The sequence below is a fragment of the Amblyomma americanum genome, chromosome 1, assembly GCF_052857255.1.
Source record: "Amblyomma americanum isolate KBUSLIRL-KWMA chromosome 1, ASM5285725v1, whole genome shotgun sequence".
Lineage (NCBI taxonomy): Eukaryota > Metazoa > Arthropoda > Arachnida > Ixodida > Ixodidae > Amblyomma > Amblyomma americanum.
Genome location: NC_135497.1, coordinates 167,732,394 through 167,753,258, shown reverse-complemented (window position 1 = coordinate 167,753,258; position 20,865 = coordinate 167,732,394). Strand labels below are relative to the sequence as shown.

General features: G+C 39.6%; 1 protein-coding gene across 35 annotated transcripts in view; it reads right to left on the bottom strand.

Annotated features, from left to right (window-relative positions):
* The window catches only part of LOC144114148 (uncharacterized), a 306,774-nt gene that overhangs the window by 104,889 nt on the left and 181,020 nt on the right, over positions 1 to 20,865 (bottom strand). For all 35 annotated transcript variants that reach the window (XM_077647687.1, XM_077647674.1, XM_077647686.1 and 32 more), the window contains 3 exons: positions 10,150 to 10,354; positions 1,484 to 1,580; positions 429 to 657 (listed from right to left, as the gene is read on the bottom strand). In XM_077647687.1, coding sequence (XP_077503813.1) covers positions 429 to 657; positions 1,484 to 1,580; positions 10,150 to 10,354 — 531 coding nt within the window. The remainder of the gene's footprint in view (positions 1 to 428; positions 658 to 1,483; positions 1,581 to 10,149; positions 10,355 to 20,865) is intronic.

The following is a 20,865-nucleotide window of genomic DNA, read 5'->3' as shown; positions in this document are numbered from 1 at the left end:
ATCAGATAAACTCTGTCATGCTCCAGTGTTTAAGCCTGTGCAACTTTCCTTCTTGAATGTTCAGCTGGATTGAAATTGGTGCTCAAGCTTACTACACCAGGGCCATTTCTTCTAATATATGACTAAGCTATTTCAATACTTCAAGCTGTGAACAAAACTGGCATTATACAAGTGTTAAGTGCACTATGGTTAATTCAGGCGGTGGACTGCTAGCAATGAAGCTATGGGAATCGTGTATTTAATAAGTTCCAAGTCATGGCACACGAAAGCAGTAAAAACCCTCAGCTAGCCTTTCATGGAGTGCTGTCAGGAACAAAAACTAGCTTTTTTTGCCTGGATTTGCTCCGCATTTGAGGTCACCTTTCGACATCAAAACTAGACGGTCCAAATTTTCCAAATGCATTCCTGTAAGTAAAACAAGCCCTCACCTCGACATCACGACTTTTGGCCACCTCAGTGAAGTGTTCTTGACTTTCTAGTGTTTTGTCTTCTTTGTCGTCTGTCATGCAGAAGACACGTAGCTGAGCTTCCATAGGGTCCTGACGCTTCGCAAACACGACGAACTTGGCCATAAATGGTACATGCATTGCTTCTGCATATAGCTCTGTTGCAAACTTGGTCGCTTCACTCACTTGTCGACAGTCCATCAGCCAAAACCTAAATAAGGAAGAAATTATTAAATCACCATTACAACACACAAAGTAAATAAAGCCTTTTCTAATTTACTTCGACTGACTAAGAAAATCAAGTACCATAATGCCATAGCGTAACAACTTTAGAAGATACCTTAACATAGCACTAATTTTATGAAGAAATCACTCTACAAATCCCCCTTTTATATGTTACCTTCTGCACTATTGGCAATTTTATAGCTGACTGGTCAAACAATACAGCTGACACTATAACAAAGCTGTCATACAAGCATGCGTGTTGATTGCAATATATGGTAACGCTACAACAAGGTGCACTAACTACAGCTACAAGCATGCTTATCAAGACTACAAGGTAAGAGCCTTATTTTCCTAGGGTTTAAGCACAAGTTCACTCAAGTGTCATTATTGAGTGTTACTTTGTATTCTGAATTTTCAAAACGAGAAAGAAACTTATGCACCAACTCTGTAAGAAAAAGTATTTCGCTTACCTGAAAACGGCCTGTATCATATTCTAAGCATTCCAACTGTAAAAGCCCACTTTTGAACTAAATCACCCTTCTATATGCCATAAGCTTTGCTAGCAGCATTCTCATTTCATCAGAGAGAGAAAGAAGCTTGTATTTAAAAGTTACTACATAACTAACTGATACTGGACCAGCAAGCGTGTTTATTGGTGCAAAGACAAAATTTCTTATTCCATTTAGTACTCCACAATAATACAGGGCATTTTTGCCCCAAGCAGGAGTTAAATGTCATTTCATTCAATTAGAGTTGCTATCTGTATTTCTATGAAAACATGCACAGCATTTGTAAGTAAGGCAAGGGCAGACCTGGCTGAGACTGTTGTCGTGAATGAAACGCAGTCATTGACAAACGTAAGTGGTGTTGACCCAGTCACATCTTCCCACTGAGCCTTGTTTGTGCCGCCTGAAATTTGAATTGCAATCAAACAATCGACCATCACTTTTCACATGTATGAAAGGTAAGCACTGAATTGTCATTCAGCTACAGGTTAGTGCCCATCACATGTTTCATTACATTCATCAATAAAAAATAAAAAGAGACTAAAAATCACACAACTAATCTATATTTACCTGACAGAGAACAATAATCCACAAGTGAATGCCTTTTTTATTTTTACACAAAATGGTCTGTTTCAAGTCGACCACCAACCATTAAAAAAAAACAATATTTATACCAGATGAAAAGCACACATCCATACCATAGATTAACAGTCAAAAAGCAAAAATCAAGGTTATTAGCATGCACATTGCTTGAAGTGCTTGAAATGATCAAGAATATGCTGAGTAAAGAAATGCTTGTAACTTCACACATCGTATACAACTTTCAGATGGTGTGAAGGGTAATGTGGTTTCCCTAGCATAATGCTAGGGAACCCATGCCTTTCCCAGCATGCTAAACACAACATTTTTACTAATACTGTATGGTTAACAATGCAGACACTAAAAGCTACTATACAAATATGCAATATTACTGTTCACTATCTCCTCATAAATTAAATATTTCACACTGTTAGAAAAGTGTCATTGCAATTTTCACTGCTACCAAATCTGACTTTATTATAATATTCTCTACCACTAGATACAACATGGTATCATATACATATCCGAAAAGTGATATCAAAGTAGCAAGACCTTCTTTTTCTGCACCTTATAAAAGACAACTGCTGTAAATAAAAGTCACTATAAGACATATGAATCTGTAATCATGCAAATTCATATGTATGAATTTGTATGCTTTCAAATAGTATTTTTACAAATTTATTTCATATTATAAATTCATAACATATGAATTTGTAATATGAAATTACTAGTAATCAGCACATCTAAACTATTTGCCTTCAACTTTTACTCCAAACGCTCTTTTCTCTAATCCTGTAAATCTCAATTTTCCAAAGCCACCCATAACATGTGCGGTAATTAAACAAACAAAAGCATGACCACTGAAAACCATAATTAATGCTCATACCATGGCCAGGAATAATTTTAGCATGGAACACATGGCTAATGGGAATGCTACGGAAATTATAATTCATAAAACTACAGAATCATGTGCTTCCACAAACTTTAAAATGATACAAGCTTTTGAATGGCAGGCACCAAGCCATGTCAGTGATACTGTATGGTTAATTCCTTATTCTCTCATATTTTTGCAACATAATAAAAGGCCAGTTTCACTTAACAGCATCACAACTTTCAGCAACCACCCTGTCAGCAATCGACTACGACTCTGATTTCAAGGCACCAATAGCTACCAACTGGGCGCTATGCACAGAAATCGAATGAAACAATGAACCTCTACATGTCACACAAAATTTGATTCAGTTTATGAAACAGATTTAGCATCTAAGTTTGTTAAGCCAAAAATACGGTCGGTGGCATATGCCAAGGAACCACGTGATTGCCAACAATACCATAGTAGCAGCAAGCAGAAACTACGTTAGATTAAATTAAATAAAACGTACAAAACTAAACTAAACGATATGTCAGTAACAATATTATCTAACAACATGGCACAAAAGCTATGCTACTTGTCAACATGCCCATAACACACTAGGCTGAAAGACAACAATGTCAATAATAATATTAACTCACTAACCATATGGCACAAAATCTGTACTGCTTCTCAATACACCCATTAGACACCAAGACTTACTGACCATAATACTTTTAATTTACTGAACTGATACTTTCTAGAACTTTTGATTTGTAGAAGTGCACTGTTAAAATTCAGAAGGAAATGTTCACTAATCCGAGAAAAAATGCTACATGCTTACTTTTTCACAGTACAAGCAGTGTTCACCATTAGCATGCAAGCAAAGCATACTGCATAGCATCAGTAAACCCACAGTCATGCAGAAGTGTGGCCACTATGGTCAAATAAAGAAAGGGTGGGGGGGGGATGAACACATGCACAAAATTCTACAAGGCAGTGTGCAAGATGCGAGGTGTTTTAGCTTTCAAATCCTAATGTTCTCACTCCAGAAATACAGCTCTGCAAAGCTGACCAAACACTGTGCCATGGATCAAAACAAAATGGATGCTGCCACATTTTGTAGAGCTGCAAGCATTAGCCACAAACAGTACTGTTAGTGACAGCCCTGCCACTGCAGCTGTTTAGTACTACTAGGTAATTAAATCAAAATTGACCCTGTCCACTCGGGCATATTTCTGCCAAGGATATGCAAAGCAGGTCTGGTTAAAACTAAAATGCATGGTGCACTGAAATGCATGCCCTGGCACAAGACACAGGTGCACATTTTGCATTAGTTAGCCATGTTTTTCAGACTAATCACAAAATCCAACAAACAGAGAAATCATTACTGAAAACTACACAATAGCATGCTTGCTTGATTTTTTGTAATACCTATAGTTATATGGTAAATAACTCAGACCTCCCAAAGCTCTCAAAACTTCACTATCTGGCCTCAGTTGTATAGACGCACAAAAGGATTCTTAAACCAGGCTGAATACCATAAGATGACAGTGAAATGAATGTACCATATTTACACAAATGTAAAGCGACTACAACTGTAATGCGAGAGTCGACTTTGAGGTGCACGAAACAGGGCAAAAAAAAGCACATGATTTTAACGCGAGGGTCGACTTTCCGGACATGAGACAGGACAAAATATAATTACACAATAGCAATGCGAGGAATGAGACCACATGCTTGCAATGAAAGTTAGAAATTTACTAACAATTATGTACCTCAAGAAAGGCTTTCCCGTGGCTCGTCCTCATAGGAAGGCAAGGGCGTGCCTTCGAGCCTTAACACAGCACAGCAGTTGCTACCCCTGTTTTACGGGCCTCTTCTTTTTCGACCATGTGGTTTAGAAGCCTCGTGAGAAAAACGAACTTCTCCCAGTCGCACAACTACACAATGAGTCAAGCCTCCCGAATGTTGGTAACTGAGTTCTCGGCAGCATTTAAACGATCCATTGCCTAACACACAGAGCAGTCAAAAAATTGCCCAGGAGCATGCGAGTATGGTGTTGCTGAAAGGTGCAACAGGTACTGAGAAAAGCAGCGAAAGCAGTGAGAGCACCGAGAGCACCTTTTTGTGTGCAACAGCGGCACCAGGCTTCTGTGCACCCAAATCGGATAACAACCATTTGTGTGCGACATCAGTGCGGTGCTGTGGATGTTGAGGGCGTCTAGCGAACCTTAATACACAGAACAAAACGGAGGCGTTTACAGTCGACGACCGATTTTTCGGACCCTCTAGGAATCGCGAAAACGACCGAAAAATCAGGCAGTCCATAAAATCAAATTTCGCCGAAAAAAATCACGAACTTATTGCCAATATGCTAGAAGAAGAGGTGAGTAGTATCGCACACATTCTAAAGCTCCTAATGACTAAATTTTGCCACGCAACAAGCGGGCGGCGACCGCTTTCACGAGCTCGGCCTTGCTGTGCTGCCCTCCGCATGTCGCCAATGAACGCACAGGTTGGGACAAAACCGGAAAGCGAACCGGCCGCTGCGTTGCTGCTGTGTTGCTGCTGTGTTGCGCTTGGAGTACGATGGGCCCGGAATGAGAACGCGAAGATGGCGAAATAATAAGAACTGAGAAACAGCCGAAGCAAGTGCTCCGTCGGCAATGGCCTTCGTCATTAGGCCTAGTGACTAGAGCCAAAATCGGCATCATATCCGGTGATAAGCACTCTGCAGTGGTTTGCGTATAGTAAGAGGAGTCTTGCTTGTCATTTAAATGCCAGTTGTTTACAGTTTTACAGTAGAAAAGTCAGGGTTGTGGTGCGTTTTGCTGTGGGTACGCTGACCTCACTTTGAAATGCGTCACCATTTCCTCCCGCGCTCGCCGTCTCCGTGAAGCCATATGCCTTGCACGCGCCTCGCTGCTACCTGTTTTCATATTCAAGACAAAATACTCGGCATAGATGAATTCCGCGAACTCTGACTGCTTTTCAAGTTCGTGCGGCAGAAGACATTCAATGACAGTACTAATTCGAAACCACGCGGGCGCTATGTGCCGACTAGTGCAGAATTTCAGCATCGGAAGTTAAGAGGCCCCCTTTAAGCTTGAATTTTGTTTTGTTTGATCAAGTTTTCGATCTCTCCTGCAGTCTGAATTAATGAGACTTAACTGTACACATTATATGGTGGCTTGGGTATTGGCAGCAAGTGCGAACGAGGTCCGAAAAATCAAGCAGTCAGTTGCGATGCGTCCGAAATTTCAGGCGCTCTTATACATTGGCTCTATGGGCCATGTCGAAGAGCCGCAAAAATTTCTGAAAAATCAGGTGTCCGAATTTTCGGTCGTCGACTATGTCACGCATGTTCTAACAAGCTTCTTGGGAATGATGCGTCAAATCTGCACTTGGTGCCCAAGTGCACCTTCTCCAGTGTTAGCTTCGCTTCACTTTGCCACTGCTCTGATATGTGGCATGCCATACAAGTCACCTTAATTAAATGTTTTCGGCATTCTAACTTTTCTCTTCTGTTCTTTTTTTCCAGTTCCCGAAGTTGGAGGCCAACCTGCACAATGCCACCAACCAATATGAGAGCAAAAACAGCATGGTATGCCTTTGTTTCAGCATAATATTAGATTATAACGTTGAGGGGTGACTTTTCACTTCCATTTTCGGTAAAAGAAACTCCTATTACATTAGAGTAAATACAGTAACAGATCCATTCAACTCGACTGATCTGAGCTGATCTGTTTTGTGCGCACGGAAAAACAATGGACTCTCATTAATTTGAAGGTTCCCTTTATTTCAACTCCACACAACTCGAGCAAATTTTTAGTGCCTTTGAAGTTCAGATTATTGAGAGTCAACTGTATGTTCGGGCAAGCAGCGAACATAAAGAAAGGGGGGAAGGCAGTCCCTCGTGATACCTCAGCTCTGAAGCCTGCACATAAAAACGCACTACCAGGTACCAGTGCTACAGAGTCCACAGTGATGCACTGCCTGATAGCAAGTGGAGGTCCTAAACAGAGGAATAACTACTTTGATACTTACTCATCTTAGGTGCTTGAATTCAGTGAAAATTATTAAAAGAAAGAAAGCTTGGCCTCGCCCCATCTATTTGATATTAGTCTGATATACATGATCACAACACATCTGCTCATTGTAACAAGTATCAGGCACTTGCCCAGGCTGCCAGGACCTCTGCCAGGGCATTATAACAGAGACATGAAAGAGTCCTTGCATCATGCACTTTGTGCATGCTTTCATTTAGTTCAGAAGTAAAATGTTTTCTTTTTTTTTATTGCCAAAGTAACATGCTATTTATTATTCAGGGCAGCTCATAAGTCAGGATGAGGGAATGAAATAAATGAAAACTTTCAAGCTATGAATGCAACACCAAAACAAAGATGAAGGATGCCACTAATGAAAACTTGTACCTGGATGAAACCTACAAGAAAAAACACTGTAAAGGGCAAAAATGAAAGCTATGAACCCATGCAGGGAAATGAATAAATATGGTAAAAACAATGCCAGAATGCATGAGCACGTTGAATGGAAGGAAACCTCATGACGAGCTTGCAAAAAAATGGTTGGGTGGTCTTAAGACAAGCAGAAAATGAAACTGAAGAGCTTAGAATAAAATGTAAAAAGAGAAAGCCAAATGTAGAGACCTGCTTCGAGCCTGTACTCCCCAGTCAATTGGCCATGCCTTCGACTGGCTGCTCAAGAGAAATGGAAGGGTAAGGAGGAGAGGAGATACAGTTAGAGACCGAGGCTTGAGTCAAAGGAGAAAGTGGAGAAAGAGAAGCCCAGCTACTGGCAGGCCTCCTTGAGGCCAAGAGCGCAACGACCATCATCCAAAGTGAGGTGCACGTGAAAACTCTCATGCAGTTTTGTATTGCAGGTTATATGCCTCAGTGCCAGCAGCTCATATGCCCAGGCAGCACAAGCAGAATCACACACACAAAGCACAGCAACAGCCATATGTTATAGACCAAAACAGAAGAGAGGGAAAATAAAAAGACCGAAAATTTATCGTGCCTTTCTAAAGGCTTTCAAGGTATGTCACCCATCAGCACTGTAGTGGGTGTACAAAGAATTACCAACAGCACCGTTTCTTGAAAAAAAAAAACAAGCTGTCAAAACAAAGTATTCTGTCTGAATATGGCAAAAATTATTTTGAAAGCTAACTAATCAGCCATAAGAAGAAAAGACTGTGGTGCATGACAGTGCCACATACAAGTTCATATATATTGCACAAAGTTATGATTTACAGCCCAAAATAAGTACACAATCTTTGCAAACTTGCACCTGTGATATGCAACAGTGCAACTAAAATAACCTTGCTGGTCAGACCCAGCCACAAGGACACATGATAGTCAGTTACTGATCAAGTGGTATACTCCCTCTATTTAAAAAAAAATAAAAGTGTGTGTGTGTGTGTGTGTGTGTGTGTGAGGTGGGGGGGGGGGGGGGGGGGATCTGATGCTTCACTAAGGCTAGCTCAGTGAAGCCCAAAGCAACACACTGGCAAATCCACAAAAGAGCAAGCAAACAAAATGTAACAAGTGGAAATGCCAGCTACGGTTCTCAACTTATGGGCCACGGTGAGTGCCAACGCAGTACCAGTACCACACCGGAATTCTCTGCAGCTACACCAAAAGTCAATGATTTATCCAGTCACCAGCCCAATGACTGCTGAAATCACCTAGTAAAATCTGCATGGTCTATTTTGGGACCACCGAAAAACTTCCCACTGACCAGGTATTTGAATAAACTGATTTAAAATTATTAAGGTATTACTGTAATAGTATAAGCTATGTCCAGCAACTACAACGCCAATTCTTTGTCAGAGTGGAGTACACGCACACTGTGTTTCCTCCCCTAGCCCCTAGCCAGCAGCGAGGGTGCTGACATCATCAGACAGCATGCCCATTACTTGGGAGCAAGGGAAGGGCACCCAGCCTCTTCCTCCATTCCTGGTCACTGCCAAGATGTCACAGAGGTGCACTGGTTAGTCACAGAAGGAAGACATACCCAGTCCCTCTGGAGAGCAACTGACTGCTCCTTGAAAGGAAATTCCCAAGGGGGTATGCAAGTCATTTAAACTGAAGGACGCTCTCTCTCCCCACAGACACTTAACTGCCCACCTCATAGATACCTCTCTGTCTCACCTGCACATACAGTCGCAGGCAGAAAAATATGGGCCAAAGTTCCGTGTTCAAACTTTTCTGTCGCGTTGCATAACAGAAATAGAAATGTTCGCTGCCTGTATGCGCAAACAGAAAAGTAGATATTACATGCATGTACATGAAACATCCATTCCTTTTAGCTAGGTAATGCGTCAGAAGAATCTGACTGCCGAGTCATGGTCCGTTTTCTTCTGTCCATGACTGTATCTGGTGTCGTATTGGATTATTAACGACTCAGTAAGCCTTCCATCCATCTTCTATTGTCGGCTAGAACATTTTTTCACTCAGTGCCTGTTTCTAAATGTTGGGTTATTAAACACATTCTTAACATGCTCTACCTTTCCCTATTTTGTCCAAATCTGCCGTGGCTGTGACTAATTGCACCACGGATGTCACATATGAGCAACGCCTACATGTACTTGGCATGAAAGCTTGCCTACTTGACCGGCTGCATAGAAAGTGACCCCCATAATAGTTGGAAAATACCACTGTTTGCACACTGTAATAATAACCACTTAAACTTTTTAAAATGCATTTGAGCTAAACATGTGCAACTGCCAAAGAATTGAAAATGAAAAAGGCATACAAAAACTAAAGTTCTGTTATCCCAAAAGCATGTGAAACCAACATTTCAGTGCCATCTACAAGCAACTTGCATAGCGTGCAAACAAACTCCTGAAAAACACACATAACTAATAAAATTGACTTATCTTAAAAACAATCGCAACAGTAACTAAAATCTGCTATACCAAACAACAACAAAAGAAAAGCAGTTTTTGAGTATATTAATTAGCCTTCGCAAACCACAGTGCCAACCATTTTCAGCTTTTTTCTTATTCAGATGTGTGTGTTTTTATTCCGTGCTAAATGAAAGCTTTGGAGAAAATGTCAAAACGTGCTAACTGGTTCAAACAAGCCATGCTCTGTAAATAAGCAAACAGCAAAAATTAACTGTTGGCTCTGCGTCTGCCTTTTTCTTGCTCAGCCTAGCTTATGTCCTTCACAGAGTTGTGGTGTAACAATAGCTATTAGCACTTTATAGTACAACGTAACAAAAGGACAAACTATCTGTAGGTGACTGGTGCAAATCACACGTCATTAATAATATTGGCAGTCACCAAAGCATACAGTACAATTATTCCCTCATAATGTTTGCCTCAAGCACACTCGAGTAGTGTTTCAGTCCTGCGGCCGAATCACAACAACACCATGCCCATACATAGAAAAACACAGCCAAATTTGACGTTAAATAAATCAGAAACAGGGGTCGAAATACCCTGGTGCACCTTGGAGTAGCACTTTGAGCCAGGTAATAGAACACAGGTATTAAAGTGTTTTGCTGGAAGTATTACCTGTTATGCTGCAGAGGAGGCGCAGAGTGGGAGCATCACCAGCATATTGGTTGATCATGCCTTTGGTTGCCGCCTGTGGCACAGGGATCGTCAAGGTTATAGGCTTGTGGAACTTGCGACGTCGAGGCTCCACAGTTACAATAGGGCTCACTGCCACACGGTGGCCCAGAAGCTTGGTTACCAGCTCTGCAGGGATTGGCTGGGCCTGAAAAATAAAACAAATATTTGCTACTTAAGCCTTTGAGCAACATTATGCTAGTGCTGCAGCATCATGAATAAATCAATACTCAGAACCCACAATTACCAAAGACGGTTTCCTTTATGGTTTATGGGGTTTAACGTCCCAAAGCGACTCAAGCTACGAGGGACGCTGTAGCGGAGGGTTCTGGATAATTGCTACCACCTGAAGTTCTTTTACATGCACTGTCATTGCACAGAACACAGGCCTCTAGCATTTTGACTCCACTGAAATACGACCACTATGGTCAGGATCGACCTCGCATCTTTCAGCAGCCGAGCATCATAACCACTGAGCCAACGAGGCGGCTACACAAACACCAAAGAGACAAAAACCTAAAAAATTAAATACATTTTAACCGTACAAGCAAGCAGCTATTTCTTCGTGTTCTCTCCAAGCAAAGATCCACTGCCAACAATAACACCAGGTGGTGGTACAGCTAGGTATGGTATGTGGGGTTTAATGTCCTGAAGCTGCATGTAGGCTATGAGAGACACCGCAATGGATGGCTCCAGATTATTTCAACCACCTGAGATGACTGTCATGTGCACTGACCTTGCACAGCATATCAGCATGTTTTGCATTTCACCTCCACCGAAATGTGGCCACCAGGGAAAGGATTCAACCCGACGACCTTGGCCTCAGCAGCTGAATGCCACAGCTACTGAGCCACCATGGGAGGTAACTACTCCAGATGAATCCTTCCCTCAGATTTTAAGGGTAGAAAAATAAAGTCACGGATGACAGAGAGTAACGAGGGGAGATGAAATAAGGAAACTAGCTGGGATAGTGAGCTTCCAACTGGTGCAGGAAAAGGCTAATTGAAGATCAATGGGCAACACCTTTGTCCAGCAGGGGATGTAATGCTGACAAAGATGTTACTAACAAAACAGCATTAAACAAAGTGCAGGCATGCTGGAAGCTGTACTCCAAACCCTGCTTTCCAGACCAGTTCAGCCATGCAAGGTACAGAACAGGGAAAGGCAGCATGTGGAGGAGAAGCAACGGCAAGAACCCTAATGCCCTCTTCGTCATGATGATCCCTAAACCCACGGATAAAGCATCCAGAGCACTTGGGCAGCTTTGCTGCTCTGGCGAGCAGAATTCATTCCTAATATGATAACTAAATGTCCGCAACGTCCTCCAAGCAAGCACAAAGTGAACACCACTTATAATTACTAAAGCAGCCATTACATACATCCTGCTTTGCACCAGAATAAATCACCTGTTCTTCTCCATAAGTGCATTTGCCCCACTTTTCCCCAGAATTATCGCTAAGGAGATCATAAACAGGCAAACATAATTGTCATCGACATTTTAAAAATTATCTTACAATTTACAGGTAACCACAAAACAGGAAAGCTCACTCAAAAATAATGCACAATGATAGCATGTAGCTCAGTGAAAGAGACAGACACTACATAATTCTTTAGGGTACTTGTTTTCCTAATAGGAACGAAAACAGTCGTATCAATTAGCTTAAGCATACAAAAACAAACTGGTCATGAGTTTATTTATGCAGTCAACATGAATATTATTAGCCCAGCTACAATCAATACCAGACAAAGGCCTCTCACTGATCAAAATTTAACCCTGTCCTACATCAGCTGCAGCCAAATTATACAGTGCCATACAAACTAAAAAAAGAAAAAGCCTATTAGTACTTAAAACGCACAGTTGGTTGTCCTAAGCACCAAGAAAAGGGGGTTCTGACAAAATACAAAACACCCAGGTACAGCAAATGTCAGCAGCAGCAAAGCTAGCCCTGCCTCAAGTATTTTCTGCAATGCAACTATTGCCACTGGCAGACAACACTCACTAGCAGATCACCACTATCATCATGCACTAACAGATACTCTACCAGCTGCTTCAACTAGAAACAAAACTAGGAAAATAATACCCAAGTTACACAGGGAATAAATTTTCTGCACAATTCAAGCATTGTGTGCAGTTTGTATGCATTAAACTTACTACTGCGGGTCCTCGCATTTTCTGTCAAAGACTTGGACACATCTGCCTTTATGGCATGTAATGGACACATCTACTATGGCTTGTAACATTGTACCGGTAACTAAAATGCATGCATGCAACTCCCAGAATTATTGTCACAAAAGTACACACGAAAAAAATCCTGAAAATAACAAATAAACCTCCCATGTAGCTATCCTCAAATCATGCATATATAATAAATTTTAGATACATTCAAAGACATATCCCATTGCTATCATATATAATCCACTATTTTTTGGCACCTGAGCATGCAGCTTATATCAAAAACACATCTGCCTGCACGATGTGTATCAATGAATTGTTCTATTATATCAATGCAGAACACATGGTGCACAAATCACAGTTAAGACTATTCATTTTTAGATAAAACCAGATCTGTTCTGCTTTTTGCACCCCAAGCAAGATTTACAAAATAAGTAGAGTTAAAACACATCTCTCCCTGAAAAGCCACCTTCCTTAAGTAGCAGTTGTCAATTAGCCAAGCTTGCTCAAGTTACCAGCTGAAAGTATAAAAATCAGTAGTTATCTTAAGACCAGAAGCTATCTTGGTGACAAACCCAGCCATCCTGGGCCCTGACCCTCACTTATGATGAGCTCAAACAGAGCATGTTAGAAGCAACCCCCAGAACACAAATATTGACTTGCTATCTTATTAACAAAATTGCGTTGCATGCTACTGCTACCCAGCAAATGCCACTTTAACACTTTACTGTGTTTCAAATGGCAGCTGTAGTATTGTCAGAACAATCTCATCATATATGTACATGCAAAGACCTGAATGATTTGGTATACTAGCACGGAAATAGAATGAAAGTAATTCGTGTGAAGAAAAACTGTTAGAAATGAAAATGAAGGAATATAGAAACATGCAAGATAGAGAATTCTTCCTCAGAGCAACTTATCTTTAATGACCAGTCTGTGAAAATAAAATAGTTTACATCCTACAAAATACAAGTAACCTGTACATCAATCCTGTGTGATAGTAAATATAGCACACAAAACCCAAAAAGAGATAAATCAACATGCTTCCTAGGCAGCGTTTATGAAACAATGTATAAGCAAGCCAGATTTCTCTCCTGTAATAAACTTAAAAATTGCGCCCGCTTTTACTGGCCAAATTCCGAACTAAGAAACCCGAATACGAAGAGCTCTAACTATAATACCATTTCCCCTTCCAACAGCACAGCGCTGAATGCCACTACTTTCATAGCAGGTGTATAATGCACAAGGTGGCAATATTATAATCACTGGCTTCCCATGCTAAACCCCCGTTATTATTAACCCTGTAATGCCTGGTGTAACACCTATGATACAGAGTGCAAAATGCGAATAATGTTAATTGCAGCTCACAGAACATGAATTTCTAAACATACTTGAAGAAATGGTCCTTTCTAACATATTTATTGAAACAAGGTCAAAGTGTACATGCCAAAGATGCACGAGGCTAACCAAAAAATAAATTCATGCAAAAGTTCACCCTAATGGCAAAACGGAGCGAAATTCTGTGGTTGTAATGCTGCACTGGTAGACGATGGAGCAGTTCTGAATTCTGCTCTTGATTTACTAGATGCTCCTTCGTATTTACATCCAGTTCTGTTGTCCTTGGGCATATAGAAATCATCACAATTTGCTAAATTTAGTTATGCTGTAGCCACCTTTCTCTTAATAAATCTTCCAGGTTTTTGAATTTCTGCAATGAGAGTTCCGTTAGTAATGAAATCCTGGTGCATAAAACTTTTATCTACCATTTGGAATTATTGGGCATTGTAGGATTAAAAAAAAGAAAGGAATGTCCAAGTTATTTGCAATTCTTCTTGAAGTAGATATGTACGTCTAGAAGCAGTTCTTCAAATATATAAATAAAGAAAGCATATTAAGTATTATGATCAGTGGCCATTTGGGATCAAGCCTACATTAACACTAACATTGAATCCTTGCAGAATTGTCCTAGCAGCGATTGTCCGTGTCGCGAGTGTTCCTTCCATCGTGCTCATCTTGTTTCGCTCTGCAGTTATGTCGAACCTTGCAGTACTGTGCTGTTTGCTTCATATTTTCAGACTACTCATCCTTTACAAGCATTTCAGCATTAAAAAAACGTGCCAAACTGGAAGATTTGTCACATCGCCGTAAACTTGCTCGTTTAACACTTTTTCATAAGCTTTATCACCACCCATCCCTTCGCAGTGATTTGCTTCAGTCACCTCATGCCATCTTTCCACGCCATGATCATTCTTTCAAAGTTAAACGCGTAAAGTGTCATTCATCGTCTTACGCCAATTCATTCATTCCCCACACTATCACTGAATGGAATAGTTTGCCATCAGTCATCGCCAAAGAAACTGACATTAAAAAATTCTAAGAGCTTCTTTACTGTGACGGAAATGTGTAAAAATTTGCTGTTTTTGTTTCCATTCATTTTTTTCTTTTTGTGTTATGCCTTGTTTTAACATTTTTTGTTGCACTCGATGATAAAATTTATCGTGCTTATTAATATGATTGTATCACCCCCCCATGTAATACCCTCCTCTGGAGGGCGTTTAGGGTTAACGTGAATAAATAAATAAATAAATAAAAATTGAATCTGGAAGCTTCATGAACAATAACCTTCTAGCTTTTTGGATAAGCTCTACTAGTGCAATTGGCTGCTGCAAAAGCTTCATTATTTGGCAGGGTTCAATTCGGACACATTCACATAAATTAACACTTATCTAATAATACATTTAGTAATACACACAACAGCAACAAAGTAATTAGCCTAACAACTGCATTCAGCATCATACGTATGTGTCAACGACATATGCAGCCACTGTAATCCTACATATTTCAGTAAAAATTTCAGCCTTATATGGCATGAGATGCAGGTTTTTATCTGGGAAACCAAGAATTTAAAATTTAAAGGTTCCGCTGCACAAAACTTTCACTTAAAAATGAATAAATGCTCATTAAGACTACTGAAGCCTTATATAAAGTAAGCACAATAAGAATCAGTAAAGTAGCAAAAGGTGAGTAGCTTTTACCATGGCTATTCAAATAACAATCTCCAGTTGGTCATGCATTTTAGTTAAAAAAAATTGTATAGGCTTTTTATTCTTAAATGTTTAAATCCACTATATCACATTTGTCCAGTACTTTCTTCGATCTGTTTGGCTTCTTGCCACTGCAGAAACCATTTTTCTCCCAGTAGAAAGATCATGCTAGGAAGTAAAAACATTAAAACTAAGGACTTTCAATGGGTCTATGCTTCTAATTTCTTTGGATTAGTCAGAAGTATCAAATATCTATTATCGCTAGCATACATGCCTTGCACTGTTGCTGTGCACCATGCATCATCATTTCTCTGCATTTTTCTTACACCATTCATCACACAAAATTCGCAACATGCTCTCTAGACATTGAGAACAGCAGGCCAGATTTGCATGTTGATTGAAAGTTAAGCCCAGCAGCCATATACTCCAAAATATTTTTAGCATGGCAATGAATTTGAGAATGACACAATGTCAGTAAGAAGTATCAAGTGCACACAGTTAATCATTTCTTTCAACAAAAAGCAGCACGAAGCATTGCTCAGTGCAAGCTTTACATGAGGCGAAATACTTTATGCTTCTGCTTTTCAAATGGTCTGTCACAGCACTAACTCCTCCAGAAAAAAAAGGCTGGCAGTCATAAAAACATAACCTATGTTAAAAATAAGACAGAATTACCAAAATAATTTCAGTGCATAATAAATTTCATTACTCACAGTCCATATGCATCTGCAACCAACAGGCTAGCCTTGCAGTGATGTCTACACTTTTATTTTTTATACTGCAACAGTACAAGTAAAATCGTCAGTTGATTATATTCTAAGCCTTCAATGCCAAGCTTGAACAAACTGACTCCATGCTAGCCCCAAAGAGGTCCTGCTGCACAGTAAATATAGTTGCCTTCAGTATTGTTTCAGAACATGCCATGTACTAGCTGAAATTGATATGATTTCCTGAATTTTTTCTATTTCTTACAACGCAAAAGGCACCCATGCACTGTGCAATGTCAGCACATGTTAAAGGGTAACAGGTGGTCTAAATTAATCCGGAGGTCTCCACTACAGCATCCCCCCTAGCCTATGCGTCGCTTCTAGACGTTACACCCCACAAATCACAATTCAGTTCAGATTTAGACACCATAACATACATGAGAAATAAACTGTATGCTACAGTGCACACTAATACAATAAAACTTAATATTTTGAGTTTCAGGAAACACGGACAAAATGTTTACACAGCAAGCTCGCCTGGTATATCGATTCTCATACCATGAAACAAATATTTCGAGTTTAAAATGTCAATCCTAGAAAATCTCAAACCCCCTAAAGCAGCTTTACACAAAATAACTAGGGTATCACCAGACCAGGGACTAACTACAACCTAAGCTTAAGAGAAAACTTTCCACTACTTCAGGTTTTGATGGCAGACAGAAATGTGAAGCACATTCTTGCACCAACTGTACCATGCAAGTAGAATCTTAACTGCAGTAACAAAGCAGCTGATAAGTTTTGTGGCATATGCTTAAAGCTGTTCTTTACTTGAACAACAAACCTTTTCGTGCTTTCTAGTTTACAACTATTAGTGCCTGCTTTCATTCATCACAACAGGAATAACAAAAAATATATATTTTGAACAACTCGTAGTCCGATTTAGCTTATGTAGTCGTCGGGATGACGGTGGAAGCACAGCTAGGCCCAACATCTGCCGAAGTTCCAGTTATTTTTTGACCGAATGGCTTCACTGCTGCTTGAAAAGCTTTACCTCTCAGTCAGGAACTGTCAGAACAAAAAAAGATGAATGCAGAAGCTCTGATCTGCCGATTTGTGCCAGCAGCGTCCTGTTCCACGAATGTGACCATGCACACCAGCATGGCAGCTGTTGCCAGCCTAGACACTAGATGATGCCACCTTCCCAAGATGGCTCCACCCTTGATAAAGTGGTCTACACGGAAATGCATTTCCATGAAATAAGAAGTCAATTTCATTTCAGCAGGAACAGGACCGCTAAACTAAAATAAATCCTAAAGTACATTCTATATAGCTCCCTATTAAGAGGAGACACAGCAAATAAAACTATATTTGTTATTTATCTGTGAATTGTAACCAAATTTTACACAGACATGCAATTTTTTATGCAGATTTCAGAATTGTGTTTTATTTTAAGCTAGCTTTCATCGTTGTTTGGTAATTATAATTAACAACCTAGTAAAGTCAGCCCTGGTGTACTAAATAATTAAGGAGAAAGTGCACAAGCTTTTTATGTCGGCATGCAGCAGAGAAATGCAGCAATGAGACAAGCGGAAGCTCTGATATCTCCTCTTCACGGAGATACATAGTAATACTGAGATGGAGGTTCTCCGTCCTCAGACAGCAGTGGAATCTGCAATGCTTCAGTACCATCAGAAGGATGATTTGCTGAAAATTTTTGATGGCCATACATAAAGCAAACATTTTTTTTTCTACTGAATTTCTACTGCATATTTCGCTGTAATTTTATGCTACAATACAGATGGAGACCCAAGGATCATGGGAAAAAACTAATTGAAAAATTGAAAACTATGACCCAATTGGCCATTTTATTTGACACGTCCCTTCTTAATATCACTCATTACAAAAGGTTTTAACTGCAAATGTCATTATGCAAAACTTTGGTTCAGACTAGTTGGTTATGTATAAATAAATTCCGGAACAAAAAGTACAAAGGGCAAGATACAGAAGAAACACAAAAGACATACAGACATCTCAAGTTTTTCTTCCATCTTGTCCTTAGCACTGTTTTCTCAAATTACAAATGCCACTGTTTATCCTTTTTTCATCAACTACTGAAACAAACAAAATGCTAAAAATCTGCCAGGATAATATCAAACCATAAGGTTCACTAAATTCACACAATAAGATGCTGGTCCAACGCTGCTTAAGGAGCTTAAAATGCTATTCAGTGTTGATCGCCCTTGGACCATCAAACGCAAGCCTACACGATAAAGCATTTCTGCCAATGCTAACATAAGCACTACACTGCAAAGACACAGGTGTCACATACTCCCAATCATGTTTCAACTAAAAGTGCCTCAATACTAAGAAAAGCCCCTGCAGCTCAAGTCTACTTTCTGTGAAAACGTGAATGCAAAATAATAAAGATTTCAGAACAGTTTAGTCAACAATTAAATGACTGGAACTAAACACTAAAAATGAAATAAAATGGTTCTAGTATTCAAGAAAGGTAAATGAATGGCCCTTATTATTATCATTAATTCTAATTCATTAACCCCTTCTATTTCGTTAACCTTCATTCCTTGTAAATTCCTCGAACATATTACATACCAGCAAAATCTCCACCCTAACTGCACTGACTCTTTCTTCTTCAAGAATCAGCTTGGCTTCCACCATGGTTATTCATCCTCCCATTCATACACCATGCTGTTTTGTTCAATTCTATGAGCATTCAACAACTCCATGGTCATACAAACGCTTTTAATAAATCTTTCTTGCCAACCACAACTGAGGAATGGCATATGTTACCCAAACCATTTGCTATTGAGCGTGATCCACTAAAGTTTAAGGTAATCTTGATGTGTCACCTTCTCGAATGACATTTTCTTATCTTTTTGCGTTATTCGATTTTGATCTTTATGCCTGCACTATGACTATAAAAACATGCTAATCAATCTTTTTTCATCTTTGATTTGTATTTACTGTTTACTTGCCCTCCCCTCATATAATACCCCCATCCAAAATTTTGACACCCCCACTGCTACATGATAAAGCCCTAGTCTAATGGCACTAACACCAGACCAGGACAAACTTCTGTTCAACTACAAAGATTTCAGAAAGCTGCACAGCTTTTCTTTGAAGCCGTATGATTGTGTGATTTCAGGTGGATGTTAATTATAATTCTTCTTTTGTATGATACAGTACTGCTACAGTTTTTACAAGAGAGTGCACAGCACCTGTCTATATCATATAAGTAAAGCTAATATTTAACTTCTCCATGTAATTAGGAGAAAAAGCTCCTAGTGCAATAAAGCAGTTTTCATCGTGGTCGTCAGCTAATCAGGGTATCCTTCTGGCCTTGAAACAATTTTAATTTTATGCACTCAAAACAAAATGTGTAAATTAAGATCCCACTTTTCCAAAACATTATATTTCTACCAACATTTGACCAATGGGTACAAGCTTTCCCCTGGTCTAGTGCTCGGCTTATTTAGGGTGAAATGCTTGGGAAATCGAAAATACCTTGTGCCATGGCACTCTTTGGTCATAGATGCCTTTGCGCCATAAACATCCATAATCATAATCATAACCAAATAAAGGAAGAAAATAGGAGAAAACAAACTGGTTGAACAAACATTATGCTGCTGATAAGACAAAAAAAAAACACCTATGTTACATATTAACCGTGCAACACCCTGCACGCTCAACATAAAATGTTGCCTACAAGAAAAAATAAAAAAGAAAACAGTGGTTTATAGAAAGATTATTCTGCATTAAATGGTGATGGACCTAATAAAATCATTAGTTACATCTTATCGAAGTAACAAATTTGGTGACAGCGCTTGCCTGACATGCAACATTAAACCAGTTTAGAATTGAATGTGCAATAAAATTAGTAAAGAACCATGAATGCTAACTGCCAGAAAATGGTACTACTACCATCAGTGCCTAAAACACTCTAGGTAATAAAAAAAAGCTAGCAATGCAACAGTGACACTGTTGGCTAAAATGTTACAGTAGAATACAAGTTTGCAGACAATAACACACAATGCATTGCAGTCTTTTGGCAAAAGGTACATTTGGTACGCAGGAAACTGAAGATTTACCTACCACCAAATGTATGACTTCAAAATAGTCCCACAAAAAAACCCCACACTTGGAAAAACAGCATGAAATAGAAGTAACCAAAAAAAAAAAGAAAAAGATATGAGCCCTGTCTTATCATGAAAGGTATCACACGCACAAGCATGAGGAAAACATGTAAACCAATGTGTAAGTCAAGCCACTGAGGAGACGTCTACCAACACTGTTATCACAAAAGTAAGCCGCGCATGCTCATTGACGACGGAGTTGGAAGCAATAACACATACTTGCTACCTGCCATCAAAAGCACATATAAAGTGTGTCCCAATACCAAGAACTGCTAAGAATTTTCATGTTGGCTTTGGGCTGGGAATGGTCCTTCTCTTCCAAACAATGATAGCACATCAGCCAATCTGAAGTCTTTTGGCAAAAGGGACATTTGATACACAGGAAAACTGAAGATTTAACTACCACCAAATGTAGCACAAAAAATTCCTCACAACTTCGTCTTCATGAAGAATGAAAGACAGTTAACTGATTGGTGCTGGTTGTATGAATGTCAAGTCTGTCATTGCTGGTTGCGACCATGCTCAGAAAGCTTTCAAAATGTACACAAGTAACTAAGCAAATCTCACAGTAAAATCAGTTTTTT